This window comes from Pogona vitticeps, chromosome 5, assembly GCF_051106095.1.
Source record: "Pogona vitticeps strain Pit_001003342236 chromosome 5, PviZW2.1, whole genome shotgun sequence".
Lineage (NCBI taxonomy): Eukaryota > Metazoa > Chordata > Lepidosauria > Squamata > Agamidae > Pogona > Pogona vitticeps.
In genome coordinates this window covers 86,773,986-86,795,127 of record NC_135787.1, presented here as the reverse complement: position 1 = coordinate 86,795,127, position 21,142 = coordinate 86,773,986, and the positions used below count along the sequence as shown (strand labels likewise).

Sequence of the window (21,142 nt, the reverse complement as noted above, 5' to 3'; positions counted from 1 at the left end):
CTGGCTCTGTTCCTTCTTGGAGGATCGTCCTCAGAGAGTACAGCTTGGGGAGAGCGTCTCGGCCCCGTGGTGCCTTAATTGTGGGGTTCCACAGGGGTCGATTATCTCCCCAATGCTGTTTAACATCTATATGAGGCCGCTGGGTGGGGTCATCAGGGGATGTGGAGCCCGGTGTCATCAGTACGCTGATGATACTCAGCTGTACATCTCCTTTCCACCTACCGCAGGAGATGCCGTTCTGTCCCTTCAGCGCTGCCTGGGGACCGTACTGCAATGGATGCAGGAGAACAGGCTTGGGCTGAACCCGGACAAGACGGAGGTACTAAGGGTGGGCGCCCCCACAGTTGGGGGCTTTGGAAACTCCCTTTCCTTCGGGGGGTGACCCACCCCACCAAGGATGGGGTCCACAGTCTGGGGATCCATCTGGACCCGGCGCTCACCATGGAATCTCAGGTGGCGTCGGTGGTCCAAACCGCCTTTTACCATCTTAGGCGGATCGCCCAGCTGCGGCCCTATCTCGAGGTTGGGGCACTCACTACCTTGGTGCATGCGCTCGTAATCTCAAGATTAGACCACTGTAATGCACTCTACGTGGGGCTGCCTTTGAGGCTGCTGCGGAAACTACAGGTGGTGCAGAATGCGGTGGCCAGACTTCTTAGTGGTATGAAAAAATACCAACACATTTCACCCACTCTGGCTGCATTGCATTGGCTGCCCATCCGCTTCCGTGTTGATGCTTACATATAAAGCCCTAAACGGTTTAGGGCCTCGATACCTGGTGGAACGCCTACTCCCACCAAGATCTATCTGTGTCACCCTTGCAAGCCAGGAGGTGAGGCTGAGGAGCCTAACGCCAAGGGAGGCCCAGAAAGAAAAGACAAGAAATTGGACCTTCTCGGCGGTGGCTCCTCGCCTCTGGAATAACCTACCTCCTGATATTCGCACAGCTCCCTCACTGGGCATTTTAAAAAATCAACTAAAAACACTGATGTTTCAAAAGGCCTTCCCCTTATTCAATTCCTGATCTTCCCTCTCTTTCCACTCCCTACTGTCTGTCCCATCTTGCTGAAAGTTTTCCCTTATGTAAAATTGCTTTTAATTACATTGTTGTTGTTTTTTGTTGTTGTAAGCCACCTAGAGTGGTCTTAATTGATTAGATAGGCGAGATATAAATAAAATAAATAAAATAAATAATAAAAATAAATATGAGCGTGGTAGCAGACAAGCAGCCTCTTCACTGGCCAACAGTTAACAGAAAGTTCAGATTTCGTGCTTTCCCCGTCTCCCCCGCAGTTTTTTCCCATTCGTATGTCGAAGCTTCATTCGTGTCAAAGCAACATTTTGTGAATGGAGCCATTCGTAACTTGAAATGTTCGTAAGTGGAGACGTTTGTAAGTCAAGGTGCCATGTACCTCACTTACCATGAAAGTCTGATTAGGATCATTGTAAGTTCTGACTTGATGGCACATAAGTGACTAATGCTAACTGCCAGATTAAGTAAGTCTTGCCTGACATGAGCTGAGAGTGGCATGTAGGGCAGAGTGTTCATTTTGTTTGGCATAAGAAGAATCAAATTCTCCTTGGAAAAAAGTGAAAAGTCGGATGAATGTTTAACACCATCACAACTACAGGTACACTTGTGTTATATCCAAGCATAAATACATACTGTATTTGCATTTGCAGTACAACTGAAATTGCTTCACAGCAACTTTGGTCATTTCACATGATGCAAGCCCTGGTGCAGTTTTGAAAAGTGTGCATTGGTACCATTTTTAACCCACACCAGGGCTTCCGTCCCATGGGACAGTACTGGGAGACTTTCTTCAGTGCCTCCTTTTTCCCAGCTTGGCAGCTAGATGAGGCTGTCCCAACCTCAGCATTGTCAGTAGCAGTAGGAAGCCTCCCATTGCTGGTCAGCCTGCAGACTGGGGACTGCTTCACATCCTGATTTAATGTGATGGTTCTTATTAAAGCAGAATGTGTGAAACAGGTGGTTTCTGATCTGTTTTCAGATAACCTGCAGTCAAAAACTTCCTGTGGATTGTGTTCTCGAAGGCTTTCAGAGCTGGGATCCAATGGTGGTTGTGAGTTTTTCAGGCTGTTTTGCTATGTTCTGGAGGTTCTTCTTTGTGGCCTCTGTGAATCACACCCTGGGTGATATGCACATGCACGGAGCCTCATCAGAAGATTCTAGAGCTTCTGGAGTAGCACAAAAGCATATTAGAATAAGCCCCTCCCCTGTATAAGTACCTTGGCACCAAGACTCTCACTTCAGTTTCTTTCAATACCGCGTTGAGAGCCTTGTATTCTGCTTCTGTGAGTCAAAAGTGAAAGAGAGTTTATTCTTGCTTCCTTCTTTCTTTATAATTATTCTCATTTAATATAAATCATAGATATACAGAGTTATTGTTTTGTTTCTACCTTTTTGATGCTCGGCCTTCAGCCGCAGCACCCCCTTCATTTTCTGTTATTTCCTTTTCCAAATCATTTTTCCTACTATTCATGGCCCCTTTGGGTACGTTTAAACACTGTGTGGTCTGTGATAACAAACTACCACTCTCTGAAGGCCACACCAAGTGTCTTTTTTGCTTGGGAGAAGTGCATCAAACATCCTCTTGCCCACATTGTAAAAACTTCAAGTGCGGTGTTCTCCACTCTCGCTTTTTGAAGTTGAAACTCCATCTTTGGGAGCAATCCCTTCAACCAACCAAAATGGCCCAACCTCCCTGTAAGGCCACCTCGCAGGCCAAAGCGATGGAAAAAGCCATTTCTGAATCTTCAAAACAACATCCGACTCTCACTCTGACTCTCCATCCACTTTGTCTAAAACCTCCAAAACCCACAAATCAAAGCGTTCTATACTGAAGCCTTTGATATCGAAACCCTCCGCTAAACATCAAGTGTCCACCAAAGCCTCTTCGGCTCTGGAACCTTCTCCACCAAAAAGACCTGAACAACACAAATCTAATTCAGCAGTTATTCCTCAGCAACCTCAAGAACCATGCGAGTCAAACTCTGTTGGTTCCCCTTCTGACAATGATTGACTCCTATCTCATCAACCCTGTTCTCAATCACTGGAATGGGACGATAGAGTCAATTGCTTAACATCTTCTCCTCCCTGTCTTCAACATTCTGTTCCTTCAAGCAACCCCTCTGTAGTTGCTTCACCTGACAGAGTTGACTCCGAACAACAACTAGAAACTATGCCCTATTTGGTGGCAACAGATTGCCCACCACGGCCTCCTCCAAGACATCTACCTCAACAGTTCTATAAGGCACCTATTCCATCATGTGCGGCTCAGACCCACATTCAGCACTCCCATCGGGTTGCCATTTGCCCCGACCAGTGCTTGCCCAGACAAATTACAACTACCAGTCAACCAGTTACTTTACCTGGTTCGGTGGCAACTTTGCAGAGTGGGCCTCAATCTCGACAACCATCGGTGTCGAAGCGGCCATATCACCATGACTCACATGGGTTTCAATCAGCTCTCTACATGGCATCTAAAAAGTCCAAAATGGTGGAGGAACACTCTTCAGCGCAAGAGACTTTTAAACCTCCAGCCTCCCACTATTTCCCTACCAACCCAGACGACGGAAACCTCTCCTCACACTTGACATCCCCAGCGTCTATATAGTTTAATGTTCTACCAGCTCATCAGCAACCTCAATTTCAACATCATCGAGATGCAGGCTCTGGTATTGATGATCCTCGATATCCATCCTGGTCCACTGACACTTGCTTGGTCTCCAACGCACAGTAGACCCTAAACATCGAATGCAATATCACTATTATCCCAAGTTCGAGGCCGATAACCAACCATATCAAGCAGTGTCCATGGACACTTGGCTAACATCACTCGACATGTAGGATTCTCAACACCGACAAATGTCCCGGTGTCTCAGATCTATGACTTCCATATTTCCATACATCCTACACACAGAAAATTCCTTCAGTTTCAACTAGGATCTCAGGCCTACAAGTTCAAAAGACTTCCTTTCCTTTTTCAGTTCAAAAGACTTCCTTTTGGCCTTGCAACAGCTCCAAGAGTATTCACCAAGTGAATGGCACCGGTAGCCATTTATCTCAGACTTCAAAAAAAAAAAATCTCATCTTTCCATATATCAACACTCCCATCGCAAAGCTCAACGAGACACTTCCTTACTCTCCTTTGTGATCTTGGCCTTGCTATCAACAAACAAAAATCAAATTAAAAACAAAGATTGTCCATTATATAGGCACCCTCATAGACTCCGTGCAAGCCCATGCTTTTCTCCCTACAGACAAAAGGGAAATATTAATCGCCTTGCTTCAGGATTTCACCCCTCATGCTATGATACCAGCATTAACCATACAGCATGTACTAGGCACCATGGCCTCTATGACATCAGTTGTACAACATGTATGTCTAAAAATGAGATATTGGTTCCTTGCCCTTTTCGACCCGTTGACAGACCTTCCTCACATTCTTTTAAGGGTCACTCAAGAACTCGCCTCCCAACTCCAATGGTGGTGCTTTCCTCCCAACCTCTCCGGCAGACAACTGTTCCAACAGCCATATTAAAAAATACAGGTCACCACTGAAGCCAGCCTCACAGGCTGGGGAGCACACTGCAAGTCCCTCGAAATCCATGCCAAATGGTCCCACAGAGAAAAATTGCTCCACATAAATGAATTGGAGCTGCTGGTAGTAATAAAGGCATGCAAAGCTTTGAGAAATCTTCTTGTTGGCAAGATGGCACAAATTGCCACTGACAACACCACAGCAATGTACTATATCCTCAAACAAGGTGCTACCCACTCTCCAAGTCCCCTCTATTTAGCAGTTGACCTCTGGGAGTGGTGCCTGACACATCATATCTATCTCACAACTTTACACATAGCTGGCCACAACAACACCCTGGCAGCTGCACAAATTCTCAAGCTCATGAGTAGGAATTAGACCAATCAGTTTTTCTTCATCTTTGCAAGCACTGGGGCAAACCAATTCTAAAACTCTTTGTCTCCCACTTGAATCAAAAGTGCAAGAGTTACTGCTCCTGAGCCAGAATTGGCAAGCCCTCCCAAGAAGACGCATTTGTTGGCCAATGGCCCAAGACCCTCACCTTTTTCTGCCATTCCCACTCCTCCACAAGGTTGTGGTTCACCAACAACAAGACAAACCTGATGCCATTGTTATAGCCCCTTGGTGGCCGAGGCAATCCTGGTTCCCAGTCCTTCACAATCTTTCATCAGACATTCACCGTCTTCCTCGGCTGCCACACCTCCTCATGCAGAACAACTCCAATGTACTCCACCCAAACTTACCTGTTCTCACCTGGCAGCATGGAGGATTCCGCCTCACTAATGGACATTCTCTATCAAGTGAAAAAAGCCCTCCACTAGGAAGGCTTACCTGTATAAATGAAAGAAATTTAAATCTTTCACTGAAGCTTCCTCATTGCCTCCTATCAATCCATCACTCACCATCGTTCTACGTTTCTTACTTCATCTCAAATCTAGCATTCTTTCCCTCTCCTCGTTAAGAGTTTACCTCTCCACAATAGTTTCTTATCAGCCTTCCAACTCTCCAGCAGCTGATTTCTTCGACCATCCAACATTAAAATGTTTTCTTCAAGGTCTATCTCATATGTACCCAGATACTTGTCCACCTTCTCCACAATTAACTCTTGTACTACAACAGCTCACTAAAGCTCCTTTCGAGCCTTTAGCTGCAACTGATCCATGACTACTTACCTTCAAAACAGTTTTCCTCATTGCTATCACTTCAGCTTGATGAGCCACTGATTTAGCAGTTTTACATTACGACTATCCTTATTTAGAATTTTTTCCAGACATTTCTTTTCTCCCCAAGGTCGTATCTCAGTTTCATCTTTCCCAGCCACTTGTCCTTCCTTCTTTCTTCCCATCACTATCTTCAGCTCAGGAAAGAATCCTCCATACTTTGGATGTTAGAAGAGCCCTTGCTTTTTACCTACAGTGCACCCAGCCTTTCAGGCGCTCACCTCTTCTTTTTATAAGTCACCAACCACCTACCAAGGGTTGTCAAGTGACCTCTCAAACTATATCTAGGTGGGTTGTCTCAACCAATCACCTAGCATACCAACTTGCTCGGAAACCAGTCCAAAAAGTGATTCACCCTCACACCACCAGGGTAGTAGCAGCTTCTTCGTTGTGGTCTCTGTGAATGCACACAAATGGGTTATCCTGCGCCTGTGCAGGAATGTCCAGAAGATTCTAGAGCTTAAGAAAAAAGAGTCAATTAGCTCTCCCCACGGGGTATATAAGCCCCGCCTCCTCCATCTTCCTTTCAGTTCCTCTTTTTCCGCCGTTCCTGTAGGACGTAGGAAGAGCAGAGCTATCAACCGTTAAGTACTTAGCTAGCTAGCTACCTTTTTTCCCTTGTTTTATCTTACTTTAACTGTTATTCGACAGAACTTGCTGATTCTGAGTTACTTCTTGTGTTCTGTCGTGTTTCCCCCCGATCAACGATCCCCCTTTTTTCCCTTTTGTTTATGGCCCCTTGGGGCTTCAAGCAGTGTGTCGTCTGCTCCCAGAAAATTCCTTTATCAAACGGACGATAATGTTTGTTTTGTCTTGGAGAATTGCATCAAGATCAGTTTTGCTCTGCTTGCAAAGGTTTTTTCAAGCAAGCGATTAAGCTGAGGCGCCAAAGACTTTGAGCTTTCCTTTACGAAAAGACTCTGTCTCCGAACATGGAAAGTGCCTCCCTCACAGAACTGTCCCTGCCGCGTGCTGAGGCTTCTAAACAAGACTCTTCGGCTGATCAACCGCTGCTTACCATCTCTGGGCCGGTTAAGGCTGAGGACGCTTCCAAACCGCCAAAACCCAAACCGCTTTTTCACCCTGCGAAAAAGAAGGCTACCGATAAGCCTAAGACAGTGAAGGAATTGACTAAGTTGCCTGTTGTACCTCCTCCTGCTCCTTCAATATTGCTCGAGGAGTCTTCGAGGGAAGCAATTGGACTCTCTGATACAGAGGAGCACATTCCTTTAGCCCTGGCGGCTCAGGACAATATGTGCATGTTGCCAAACTTGGGCCAATTTGAGGCTGAGCCAGCCGCCAGCCGGGCCGTTGCCCATCCAAGCCCTCGATACTCAGGGCAGGCTGATACCGAGTTTTCATCTGAACAGGAGTCTGATCATGAAACTCCTAGGAAGCGTATCGCAAAGCACAAGAACATCGCTCGGTACCAGCCTCGGGTTGGAGGTGATGGGTACCGTCCACAAGGACTACCACAGTTTGGCCACTCTTGTTATGCTCTGTTCCAACCGTATCCGTACCAAGGCTACGCGTATCAGTTGAAGCCTCAGGCACAAGTACCGTGGCACCATACTGTGGCTGCCTCTATCCCGTGTCAGCCACATACTTTACAGGACCTTGCTACACTTCAACCACCATCTCGCAAGGGACAATTTCCTCCGGTACCTATAGCGCTTCCCAAGCGTGCTAGGTACAGTAGCGGGCACTTTTTGGTTCAGGCTACAATGCTCTACTCCAGTCCTGATGCCCACTATACCGTACTCTTCTCCCAGTCCACCCAATCGGACGTGGCTATGGTACCAGAAGACACACTACTGAGGAGTCCTCCTCTGATCGCCTCACAGTCGTCTAATCCGTCTACGGTGTCCAGCAACTCTGACGCCCCTGATACTGCTGCCCAATGCTCGTCATTTCAGCTCTCATCAGAGGACTTTTCATCCTCTGCACAGCTCGTTATGCGGATGGCGAAAACTCTGCAGCTCGATGCACAAATGCCTCAACAAGAATGGGACCTTGTCTTCCATGATATGGAGCAGGACAAAACCTCTCCTCCTAGTCTCAGTCTCATTCCTGCTCTGTTCGAGCTGGTAAAATCTTGGGACAAACCTCCTACACTGGTACAGGTGCCACGCAAGCTTGAGCATCACTATAAGACTCATGGTTCGGACTCTGACTTTCTGGCCAAGTATCCTTCACCCAATTCTACTGTGGTTGAATCTACTCAGTACAAATCTCATACCAGATCATCAGTTACACCTGTTGACAAAGACGGAAAGAAATCAGACACCTTTGGGAAAAAGCTGCATTCATTTGCCACAATGTTGACCAAAATTGCTAACTATCAGGCCGCCATGGGTGCCTATCAGAAGCACTTGTGGGATAAGATAGCTCCAGTACTGCAATCACTCCCTGACCGCGCGAAAGCAGAAGCACTTAATGTTTATGGAGAGGCTAACACTCTTACCAGGTGATTTGCTGCCAAACACACAGCTGGCATTGCTTCTAAATCCAGACTGACTGCCATTGCTGTTAGATGGCACACCTGGCTTAGAACAGCCAACATCCTTGAAGACACCATAGCTGAGGTCGAGGAACTTCCCTTCAATGCTGCAGGACTGTTCAACTCTAAAACTGGTGAGACTATGGACAATGTCCATAAGATGTGAAAGACAGCGAAATCTTACATACCATACCAGCCATATAGGTACCACAAGTCTGCCTGCAAAAAGCCACAGTACCAATCGTCTACTCAGTACCAGCCCCCTTGGTGTAGTAAGCAACAGCAGGACCACACTTACCAAGTTCAGCACCCTCTTACGCCGCTGTTCAAGCAACAATGCTTTCGTAGCCCTAAGCAATTTTTCGCAAGACTCAGCATAGGGGTAAGCTATTCTCATGAATCTCCGTCCAATACAAGATTATTTCTATTCCTACAAAAAAAAAAAAATCACTATTGATAAGTGGGTCCTTAGTATCATTCAACATGGATATGGGATAGAATTTTTCTGCATCCTTCCACCAAATTCAGTCAGGCCTACTCCTTTTTCCAAGCTGCTGTATTCGGAAACCTCATCCCTGTTATATAAAGAGGCCATAATCCAAATTCCATCTGACAGTACTGATAGTTTATCTCACACTACTTTGCAGTCCCTGAAAATGATGATGGCATAGGCCCATCACGGACTTAAGAGACCTCAACCAGCACATACTTCACAAGAAATTCCGTATGCTCACCCTTGACTCCATTCTTCCGCTCTTGTCTCAGGGAAATTGGTTCGTCACCATCGATCTGCAAGATGCATATTTCCATATCTCCATCCACCCATCTCATCAAAATTCCTCCACAATATCTTCCAATTCACTGCCTTACCATTTGGGCTCTCAACGGCCCACAGGACATTCACAAAATGCATGGCACCAGTCATTATGTACTTACGAACCCAAAGAATAAACATCTTTCCTTACATCGACAACTGGCTTCTGGTGGCCTGATCCTACCACGAAGCGGTCTCGGCCACGAGATTCACCCTGTCCACCCTAAAAAAAAAAAAAATCCAATCTCAAACCTTCTCAGGTACTCTCCTACATAAGAGCAACCTTGGACTCTGTTTGCACAAAGGCCTTTCTCCCAACACAAGGAATTCAAAAGATCAAAGCAGCCGTGCGCAAGCACAAACCGTGTGCCATACTTACAGCGCACTATAACATGTTCTGGGGCTGATGGCATCCACTACCGCGGTGGTACCGTATGCCAGACTCAAACTCAAACCCCTACAGTCTTGGTTCATCACCCAGTTCGATCCCGTGACACACCCGCAGTCCAAGAGGTTGAGAATTCCTCCTCACATCACGTGGTATCTCACCTGGTGGTCCACCTCCAACAACCTGTCATTGGAAAGACCGTTCCACTCCCCTCACCTGTCCATACAGGTTGTCACCGATGCCAGCCCCTCAGATTGGGGCGCACACTGCCAGAACCTCCGTGCTCACGGTCTTTGGACCCCAACCCCAAAAGACCTTGCACATCAATCAACTGGAACTGCTAGCCGTAATGAAGGCTTTTCAATCCTTCCTGCCTTGCATCCCAGGCCATGCAGTGCAACTGGTAACGGACAAAACCACAGTGATGCACTACATCGACAGGCAAGGTGGAACACGATCAGTGCATCTCCAGCTGACCATCACATTTTGGAAATGGTGTCGCTCCCACGACGTTTTCCCACAGGCGATCCACATCGTTCCAAGGACAATTCTCTGGTGGACCACTTGAGCAGACTCCCTACCAGGATGCACGCGTGGGCACTGAACCAGACGGTCTTTCGCGATAATCTGCACACGATGGGGACAGCCCACCCTGGACCTTTTTGCGTCCCATCGCAACACCAAGTGTGTCCGATACTGTTCAAGGGTGGGCATGGACGCCGCCTCCCTGGGAGACGCCTTCCTCATACCTTGGTCAGGGGAACTAACGTATCTGTTTCCTCCAATACCGCTGATTCTCAGGACTGTGACCAGGATAAGGCAGTATGGTACAGATGCAGTCCTCATTGCCCCTTGGTGGCCGAGGCAACTGTGGTTCGCTCATCTATCAGAAATAGCACGAGAAGTTTACCACCTTCCTCAGACACAGTTTCTCCTGTCACAGAACAACGGGGCTCTCCTCCATCCCGATGTTCGGTCCCTTTGCCTGACGGCGTGGAGGATAACCCCTGCTTCTGCGAGGTGCTAGACCACGCACAAAAGCCCTCTACCTTACACTCATATGAAGGCGAATGGAAAGCATTTACCAAGTTTGCCCAATCTAACGGCATGACCATGGTACCAGCTTCTCTACGCACGGTACTTACCTTTTTTGCTGCATCTCTTCAATATGGGACTTGCTCACTCCACATTTAAAGTTTACATTTCAACTATTATAGCACACCAGCCTCCTCGTTCATACGCTGCAAGGCTTTTTTCTGACCCTACACTCAAAAGATTTTTAAAAGGCCTCCAAAACATACGACCACCCTCCCAAACCATTGCACTTCAATGGTCCCTTCTGCTGGTCTCAGAGGCCATTACTAAACCTCCACTTGAACCAATGGCTATGTGCTCTGAAAAACTTCTTTCTTTGAAGACCGCATTCCTAGTAGCCATTACTTCAGACAGACGAGCAAGTGAGATTGCTGCCCTGAGGTCGGACCCTCCATACCTACAGATGCACCCAGATAAGTTACCTTATACATGGACGTTTCCTTCCTCCCAAAAGTGGTGTCAGAATTTCATGTCAAACAGCCTATTGTGCTCCCAACCTTTTTTCCCATCTCCAACTACACCGCTAGAGCACAAACTTCATTCTCTCGACGTTAGAAGGGCCCTTGCTGTCTGCCTAAACTGCACCAAGTCCATCCAACGCTCTCCGCGTCTCTTCTTATGTTACCACGGATCATGCAAAGGTGTTCCTGCTTCTTCCCAATCAGTATCACGGTGGATCGTTCAGCTCATTCACCTGGGTTACCAGCTGGCCAAGAAACCTCTTGCAGAGGGCTTAAAGGCACATTCCACCAGAGCGATTTCCTCGACAGCCCTATTCAAAGGTGTCCAACTGCAGAACATTTGCAAGGGAGCCACCTGGGCTACCCCTCTGATGTTTGCCAGACACTACCGACTGGACATCAGGGCTAAAAATGATGTGGCATTTGGACAGGCGATACTGTCATCTATAATACCGTGACGGCCCTGCTGCACAGTGAGTGCATTCACAGAGACCACTACAAATAAAGTTAGGTTACTTACCTGTAACTTTGGTTCTTCTAGTGGTACTCTGTGAATTCACACATCCCTCCCTTCCTCTCCTCTGTCTCTCATGGTACCATTCTGTGATACCATGCTTATCTAGTTTACGGTAACGGCGGATTAGGGAACCGAAAGGAAGATGGAGGAGGCGGGGCTTATATACCCCGCAGAGGGGAAGCTAATTGACTCTTTTTTCTTAAGCTCTAGAATCTTCCGGACGTTCCTGCACAGGCGCAGGATAACCCATTTGTGTGAATTCACAGAGTACCGCTAGAAGAACAAAAGTTACAGGTAATTAATCTAATTTTCTACAGCATTACTTTGCAGCGTTCCTCTTCCAGATATCTGTGCTTGTCACATGGGCACAGCTGTCCACTTTTATCCGCCACTATAGACTCGATCCCCAGCAGAAGTCTGATGTGGCCTTTGGACATGCTGTTCTAGCCTTTATCTTGGTGTGACACACTGCCTTCAGGTAAGACAGCTTACTAGTCACCCAGGGTATGATTCACAGAGGCCACGAAGAAGGACAGGTTACCCACTTGTAATTGTAGTTCTTCGAGTGGACCTCTGTGATTCACACATCCCACCCGACCTCCCCACTGTCACTCTGTTCTGATTAATCATGTGGTGGTTGACATAACTGTAGGGAGAGTCTTGGCGCCAAGGTACTTATATGGGGGAGGGGTTTCTTCTAATCTGTTTTTTTGTTTTGCTACCACAGAAGCTGTAGAATCTTCCAATGAGGCTCCATGTAGGCGCAGATCATCCAGGGTGTGAATCACAGAGGTCCATTTGAAGAACTACAGTTACAGGCGGGTAACCTGTCATTTTTCTTCTTCTTAATGTTTTGCCAGTCTCTGTGGCTGGCATCTTCAGAGGACAGGAGCTAGAACTCTGTCTGGGTTCAGTTGAAAAACCCACAACAACCATTAATGTGGGTTATCTGAAGTAAGTAGATCCTGCCACAGTTTCCACAGACTTAGACCATTTGGTTGGCAAAACTTTAGTGCTATTCTGTAGTCCTCAAATATTAGGGGTACCAAGACTAAAGCATGTATAATTTCTTATATGTTAAAGCAGTGTGAAACTGGAACTATAACTCTTCTCCTTTTACCTGCAAACAGTTACGGAATCTTGTAACCATAATGAAGTATATAAAGCAGCCTACTTTAATAAGATGACACTGAATCCCTAAACCTCAACTTCTGTAACAGCTATTTTCCTTCCTAAAACCTTACGGTTACCAGTGTTTTTATTCATCTTGTTCCTTTGCTTTAGTATCAGCCAGGCACACAGAAAATTGGCAGGTAATACTGTATATAGATTGAGAGTGACAAGGAAATCCGTCACACATCATTGCTATTAGTGGCCCAATCTGGGTGTAAAGATAAAAAGATTCAACAGTTGTAGTAGTAGTAAGTTAGTCTCAGTATGCCATTCTTAACACAGTTTACAGGGTGGAATCATGGAAACAAATATATTTAAGTTCAGAAGACAACTTATGTCTGGATAGTTCAGTAAGTTGGGTACTTTGTGGAGGCACAGGTCGAGAGTTCAATTCCCCACTGTGCCTTCAGGAAGAAGAGCAAGTCTGTCTAACCTTCAGCAAGCTGCACAATCTCATATTATCCTTAGAGTACTCTATACCTGGAAAACCATGGAAGCATTTGTAAGAATTAATATCAGGGGACTGTAGCGGGCCACTCTGAAGCCTCTGCCAACTCAGGCCTCCAGGAGTGCTCACTACTCTTCTTCAACTGCTGCCACCACTTATATTTAATATTCAAAAAAGACAAGTGTTTCTTCCAAAACAAAACTTGTTTATTGTTATAATAAAATAAAATGAGTAAATCACAGGTAGATAATCAAGCTGTAAATCACTGTTTCTCATTCATTAAATCACACAGACTTTTCCTCACTGACTATTTTGGCTCACAGGCCTACTAACATGCTAATCACTAACTCTCAATCTCTCAATCTATCAATCTCTCCATTTCTTCCTCATACCTCACACACACCCTTTTATATTTCAGCTCCTCCCTCTTCTGCACCACCCTCCGTCCCCTCATTGGCTGATGTTCCCCTGCCCAGCTGTGACGGACAGGTGAGAGAGCAGGGCTGTATGATACAATACCTCCCCCCTTAACAAGTTGTTTCCTGGGGGAAAGCTAAAGTGCTTTCCTCTCATGAACAACGAGGAGCAAAACAACATTACATTATCCCAATAACACCATTACATTTAACAAACATTTACATAAACATTAATTAATCATCTTACCTGCATTTTCCATTTCAATCTTACACTCTAGTTGCCACACTTTACCACTTCCAATGTTCATTCAGGCATATACTTAATATTAAACTATAACATTTAAAAATACTTACATACAGTTACTTTCACTTACATAACAAATAACATTTATCAATGGGTACATGTACATCAAACTTTTATTACTTTCACCATTCTAAGAGTCCATTCTTTTCTTCTTTAATCTTTTGGTCTTCTAGAGAGGGCATCTGCAGCACCGTTCTGAGTCCCTTTAATTACTCGAACCTCAAAATCAAAGTCCTGCAGGATCAAAGCCCAGCTCATCAGCTTGCTGTTGTTGGCTTTGATAGTCCTTAACCACAATAGTGGGGAATGGTCAGTACACAAGACAAAATGTCTTCCCCAAATATATGGCTTAAGTTTCTGAACCGCATACACGATAGCAAGACACTCTTTTTCGATGGTGGATAGATGTCTCTCACCTCCCTGCAGCTTCTTGCTCAGGTACGCCACTGGATGAAGATATCTGCCATTGTCACTTTGGCACAGCACAGCTCCTAACCCGGAGTTGGATGCATCTGTGAAGATGGTAAACTCGCGCTGGAAATCCGGAGCTCTTAAGACTGGGTTGGTTATCAATGCCTCCTTCAGCTTCCCAAACGCCTCCTTGCATCTGCTGGTCCACTGGATACTGTCAGCACTCTTCTTGCATGTTAAGTCAGTTAATGGAGCTGCTATCTCGCTGAATCTAGGAATAAACCTTCTATAATAGCCTACCAGCCCAAGAAAAGATCTGACCTTTTTCTTGGTGGTGGGTCTAGGCCAGTTACTAATAGCTTCCACTTTGGCTTCTAGGGGTTTGATCCTACCTCCCCCTACTACATGACCTAAGTACTTCAATTCTGGGCTACCCAGCTGGCATTTGCACGCTTTCACTGTTAGCCCAGCTGCATTCAATCTTTGCAGCACTATCTCTAAGTGACAAAGGTGATCTTTCCAGGTGTGACTAAAGATCCCTGTATCGTCAATGTAAGCCACTGTGAAGTCGCTAAGCCCTTGTAAAGTTTTGTCCATAAGTCTTTGGAAAGTAGTTGGTGAGTTTCTTAACCCAAAACTCAGGACACAGAACTCATATAAACCAAAAGGGCTGCAAAAGGCTGTCTTCTCCTGGTCTTTGGGGTCAATTCTCACTTGCCAAAACCCTTTTGTTAGATCTAGGCAGGAAATATATTGACATCCCCCTATGGTCTCTATCAGGTTGTCTAATCTGGGCATAGGATATGCATCCGGCTTGGTTACATGGTTCAGCTTTCTGTAGTCTACACAAAATCGAATACTGCCATCTGGCTTGTCAACCAAGACTATAGGAGCAGACCAAGGGCTGTATGAAGGAACAATGATGTTCTCCTTCAGCATTTCGTCCAGCTCCTTGCGCACCTTATCAACATATGGCCCAGTAACTCTATATGGAGTAACTGCTTGTGGGGGTGCATCTCCTGTATCAATCTTGTGCACCACTCCCTTGGCTAAGCCTGGTTTGCTTGAGAAAACCTTTTGGTACTTTGTAACCAAGGCCCTCAATTCACTTTGTTGCTCCTGGGAAAGTACAGGGCTAATCCTGACATCTTCATGGTTATATCTTGTTTTCCCCCTCCCTTCCCAATAGGGCAAGTCATGTTTCTCATTGTCAGCTTCCTTCATGGCAAACAGCACTCTGTTCTCCTCACTATAATATGGTTTGATCATATTTACATGGCCCACCCTCCTGCCTGGTTCTCCATCTTCCTTAATTATATAATTAATTTCGTTCATTTTGGCAATAATTCTGAATGGTCCTGCCCAATTTAGTTGTAATTTGTTCCCTTTGAGAGGTCTTAGCACAAGCACCTCATCTCCAGGATTAAAACTTCTTTCTCTGGCTTTCCTGTCATACCAGACTTTTTGCTTATTTTTCTGCCCTTGTAAATTCTCAGCAGCCAGCTCTAAATTTCTTTTCAGAGTGTTCATTAGGTTGTCTAAATATGATATTACATTCTCAGGATCAGATTCCTGTATTTTCTCTCAACTTTGTCTAAGTAAGTCAAGAGGTCCTCTCACTTTTCTCCCAAACAGCAACTCAAAAGGACTAAATCCTGTACTGTCTTGGGATACAGACCTATATGCATGTAACAGAAGTTGTAATTTCTGATCCCAATTGTAAGGATTCTCAGCAGAATAGGCCCTAATCATTCGCATCAGAATACCATTAAATTTCTCTGTAAGGCCGTTAGTTTGCGGGTGATATGGGGAACTATTTAGATATTTGATCCCACATATTTGCCACAGTCTCTGCATGAGCTTTGAGGTAAATTATGTTCCTAAGTCCGTTACTATTTCTGACACGAAACCCATACGGTTCATATAACTCAGCAAGGCATCAGCCACAGTATGAGTCTCAATATTCCTCAGAGGAATGGCCTCTGGGTATCGTGTGGCATGATGAATAATGGTCAGAATAAATCTGTTCCCCCTTTGAGTGACCCTAGGCAATGGTCCTATAATATCCATACCAATGCGTTGGAATAGGGTAGAAATTATTGGTAAAGGGCACAGCTTCGCTTTAGTTTCGTCGTTGCTATTACCCTGCCTTTGACAAACATCACAAATCTGACAGAAATTCTTAATCTGCTTTCCCATATCAGGCCAGTAGAAATTTTGTGATATTCTTTGTTTGGTTTTATTAATGCCTAGATGAGCAGCAAATACATCTGAGTGTCCCCTTTTTAATATTTTCTGGCGGTATTTCACAGGAACCACTAACTGTTTTTGAATATTATCCGCTCCTTTCCTGGGGTTCACCAGAGACTCTCCGTACAATAAGCCCTGTTCAATGTGGAACCTTTCAGGTCTTTCAGGGGTTAACTGTACTTCAGAAACTTTCTCAAAGCAGCGTTTCAGCATGGAATCTGCTTGTTGTTCCTGAGTGAACATATTACTTTGGGGAATATTAAGTTGAATTATCTCAGCTGAGTCATTACAGTCAGGCATTCCCATCCTATGACTTTCATTCCCTTCCTCAGCTGTCCCTGCTTTCTCTTGTTGGGAACGTGTTAGAACTAAAACCCTCTTCACATGCTCAGAGAGGTCAGTTCCAATCGGTAATTCAGCCACAGGCAAAATGACAGTTTCTTCTCCAGTTCCCTTAACAGACATATTTTCCCCTTTTAAAATGTATTTCTGAGGGACTATATCAGGGTGACATAGGGTTACTTGTGAGCACGAGTCCTTCAGAGCCATGTATTTATTATCAAAGACACAAATATTATCTCTAGCTGTTTTAAATAACTCCTGGTCTGTTTTAATTAAAAAACAATATCTAACTTCTGCCAAAGGAAGATCAGGTTCACTAATATCAGCCTGTGTAGAGAGCTCAGCTTGTGTGGCCATGATGACTAACTCCTCCCTTGGTGGATTAACCTGTTCCTGCTGCACACAGTATACAGCTTTAGGCCTAGGTGAATTTCCTTTTTGTGGCACAAATTCTCTATTTTTACCACACTGGGTCAAAATATGGCCCTTTTCACCACATCGAAAGCAAGTCCTAAAGTTCAATTGATCATTCCCAGCACCCTTAACTCCTTTTCCCTCCAGATTTTGGTTTTTGGTCTGGTTCTGATCTGAGGGCTTACCCACAAAATGGCCCCCAACCTTCTGCTGGTTCTTAAATTGTCCTCTGGAATATTTATTTGAGTCCTCACACACTTTCCTCACAACTTTTCCCTCATAACCACTTGGTTTTCTAATCTGGGAAATAAAATCAGCAACCTCCCCTGCCTCTTGTAAATTTCTGGGTTTCTTGTCCCTGACTAAATACTTCAGTTCTCCAGGTAAGAGAGAATAAAACTGCTCCAGTCCAATAATGTTTTTAAGATCCTGTACTGTCTGGACTCCCTCCTGTACAAGCCATTTGTCCAGATATCTGGTCATGTTTGCCCCCATCTGAGAGTAAGACTCATCAGGTTTCTTGGTGAGAGCCCTGAATTTCTGTCTCAAATGTTCTGAATTTATGCCATACCTGGCAAAAACTAATTTTTTATATTCCTCATAATTTTTAATTAATTCTATAGGCATCTCTGCATAGATCTCAGCCAGGCCTCCACTAATTTGAGATCTCAACACTATCATTCTTTCAGATTCCCTCACCGCAAAATCTTCACATGCTCTCTTAAACATCACCAGAAATGATTCAGGATCATCTCCTTTTCTAAAGACTGGGAATCTTTTCAGGTCTGCCTTTGACAACTGTCTCCCCTCAAGAGTTATCCCTGCCATTATTGTTATTGTTATTATTGGCCTGAGCTTCCAGTTCTAGCCTCCTAAATTCAAATGCCATTCTCTCCTTCTCTAAGGCAGCTTTCTCCCTCTCCATCTCTAAGGCCTGTTTTTCTTTCTCCATTTCTAAGGCCAGTTTTTCTTTCTCCATCTGTAAGGCCATTTGTCTTTCCTCAACTTTGGTCTTCATTTCTATCTCCAATTTCCACTTTCTGAAATCTATTGGGTCATCCCACCTGGAAGTCTCCCTTTCTTGATCTGAGGTAAATTTTCCCTCAGAATCCCCATTTTCTATCTCTGACCCAACTGCCATTTCACAAGGCACTTGCTCAGCTTTCTTTCCCCTGGTTGAAGGCGTGTTTTCTTTCCTCAGGCTTATGATTCAACTTTCAACCCTCAGTTTCAAAGTATACTTTTTTTCTGTTAGTCAGAGTCTGTGTTACAACTTAGCTTCCAGCACTCATCCACTGGTAAGCTAGCTACAGTGTCTAGGCCTCTGCCTCCAGCTAGGCCTTTCACCACAGACAGAGCTTCTTTCTCTGCCTCAGGCAACAAAACAACTTGAATTATCAGCTTCCCCTATCCCAGGTTTAGCTGACTTGAGTCCCCTCAGCTTCTCTGCCCTGGCTCCGCTTTGTCCCCTCAGAGTTCTTCCTTAAACTCAGGACAAGCTAGCCAACCTTCCACAGATTTCATGCTCTCCCATGGGGGGAAAGGAAAGAAATCTTTCTATTTCTAAAAAAATTGCTGCTGATACAACACATCTGTGATGCATTGAAAGAGCGGGAAGGGGTTTCTATTTCTTAAGATCTTTAAGTGCTTTTGATAGCTTGAGCCATCTTCTTTTGTTTGATCCCAGTGATCACACATGCAAGAAATGAACCAAAACAGTGTGATCTTATTTACAACAAAAAACAGAGTAACCGTTGGGACTGGGACCACAAAAAGTGCAGCTAGGCATTGATCAGGGGCAGGCTGGTTCACAATAATACATACACTGTGTGATTGCCAGGAAAAGGAGTGAACAAGCCCATCACCAATCTAGACCAAACCATAGGACAAATGCCCACCTTGTCACAGCTTAAGGTGTAAGTAAATTATCATGTTGCTGAAGTGATAAATGAAGTTTTGGTTTGATGTGAAAAGAAGTACTATTTCTAGTATTTCCCAAATTTTTCTTTAATTTTCTGGGGGAAATTGGGAGTGGGAACTTTTTTCTTCCAGCTTTTACGTCTCTGACAGGGGCCCTAAAAGATGAAGGTAGGCATTGAAGTAAATTATTTAGGAAAAAACTCATTGTCTTCAATGTTACTTACTCTCATTTAAGTGCACATAGGATTGCAGTCTAAGTGGCTACATTTCAATTTTTAATGTAAAAAAATATGATTTGAAGATGGGAGGGAGGGAATGTGGTAAAAATCTGGTTTCTCTAATAGTTTGGATATCTGTGGTATGAATTTTTGAGAGGAACAATAATTGCCAGTGTACTTAATTCTCTTTTCATTTAGAATCAGACAGTTTACACCTAATGACCCATTTGTGCATATTTAAGACCACATGTTTATAAATAAGGAAATTATCAAAAGGTATTTGCTGAAATGTAGAGATGCCAAAAGCACTGAGACTTCTGAAACTAAATTCATTTTTATAACTGGCATGTAATCAATTTAGCTGTCGGTTTACACAAGAAGTCAATTCTCTGGAGCAAATAAAAGATGGAAATCTTGAGGAGGCAAATTAATGAAAGTACTGTTCTCAAGTTATAGCTAATAATATAAAGTAACCAACATTTTAACATTAAATTACAGTATTATGTGTGGACATTTTGACAGCAGATCAGATCTGTGACACTTTTGCATTATTTCTAAACAAGATGTCTCAGGATTTTTCAACTCAAACTCTGAAAATGCATTTCCCAAACTTTAGTTGGAATAGGAAGGCGTTATTTTACTTGTCTGTTTGTTCTTGAGGGAGGAATTTCATCTGTATTTGGGTTGTGGAAAAACACAATGACAGCAGCAGTGAAAGGCTGAGAAGAACCTCTCTTTTCTTTTTCTTTCTTTTTTGGGGGGCAGGGGGTTGGGGCAATACAGAAAAGGTATTTTAATCTTTCTCAATGTATTTCTTGTATGCTTCCTTTACCTGAAGTTGAACTATATTTTATTCACATGTGCTTGTCAGAAACCTCTTAGCCAATCCTTTCAACTGCAACTGCCACTTAGCATGGCTGGGAGAGTGGCTGAGAAAGAAGCGCATTGTCACAGGGAACCCTCGCTGCCAGAAACCCTACTTCTTAAAAGAAATTCCAATACAGGATGTTGCCATTCAGGATTTCACTTGTGATGATGGTAAGAAATGCAGTTGCCCTGGTGATCATTAGCTATCATAAAATAAGAGTAACAGTGTATAAAGTAACTTAGATTTGTATAAAGTCTTCTTTCATTGGTACCTGTCTCTTCTTCCTGCACTTCTCCAATAAGGGTCACACATAACAGTCCTGGGAGTGAGGCTATGCTGAAATGGGCTCCACTTATGTCATTCTTTCACCATATCAGAACAGGAAGTGTTTGGCAGCCCTTTCTATATGCACATTGAGAAAGGTGATAAAATTTGCTCCTCAAGAGAGCTTCTACCTTAGCATCTGCCCAAGATTATTTTGGGGATTTTCATGCTCCTTCCCTACAAGGCCTGATGGAAAGGCCTGCAGGATTCAAAAGCTAGCTCGCTTGAGAAATTTCACAATGTATTGCACATTCTTGTTTTTGGACTGAACAGGAAGGAATCTGTAGACAGTAGATGGCAGGCAGAAGTAGCATCAGAAGGAGGCCTCAGAATTATTTGTGTGATTGTAAATCTAATTTTATTCTTCAGCAACAGCTCTCTTCAAAACTGTACAAATAACACAAACGTAAATATATTTTCAACATAGTATACTTACAAAAACTCAGTACTGTAATATAACTGCAGAATGATTTGATACAGGCTTGGTTAAGACA

At 44.3% G+C, this 21,142-nt stretch overlaps 1 protein-coding gene across 12 annotated transcripts in view; it reads left to right on the top strand.

Annotated features, from left to right (window-relative positions):
• The window catches only part of SLIT2 (slit guidance ligand 2), a 455,778-nt gene that overhangs the window by 343,092 nt on the left and 91,544 nt on the right, over positions 1-21,142 (top strand). For all 12 annotated transcript variants that reach the window (XM_073001077.2, XM_078394061.1, XM_073001083.2 and 9 more), the window contains one exon: positions 20,328-20,494. In XM_073001077.2, coding sequence (XP_072857178.2) covers positions 20,328-20,494 — 167 coding nt within the window. The remainder of the gene's footprint in view (positions 1-20,327; positions 20,495-21,142) is intronic.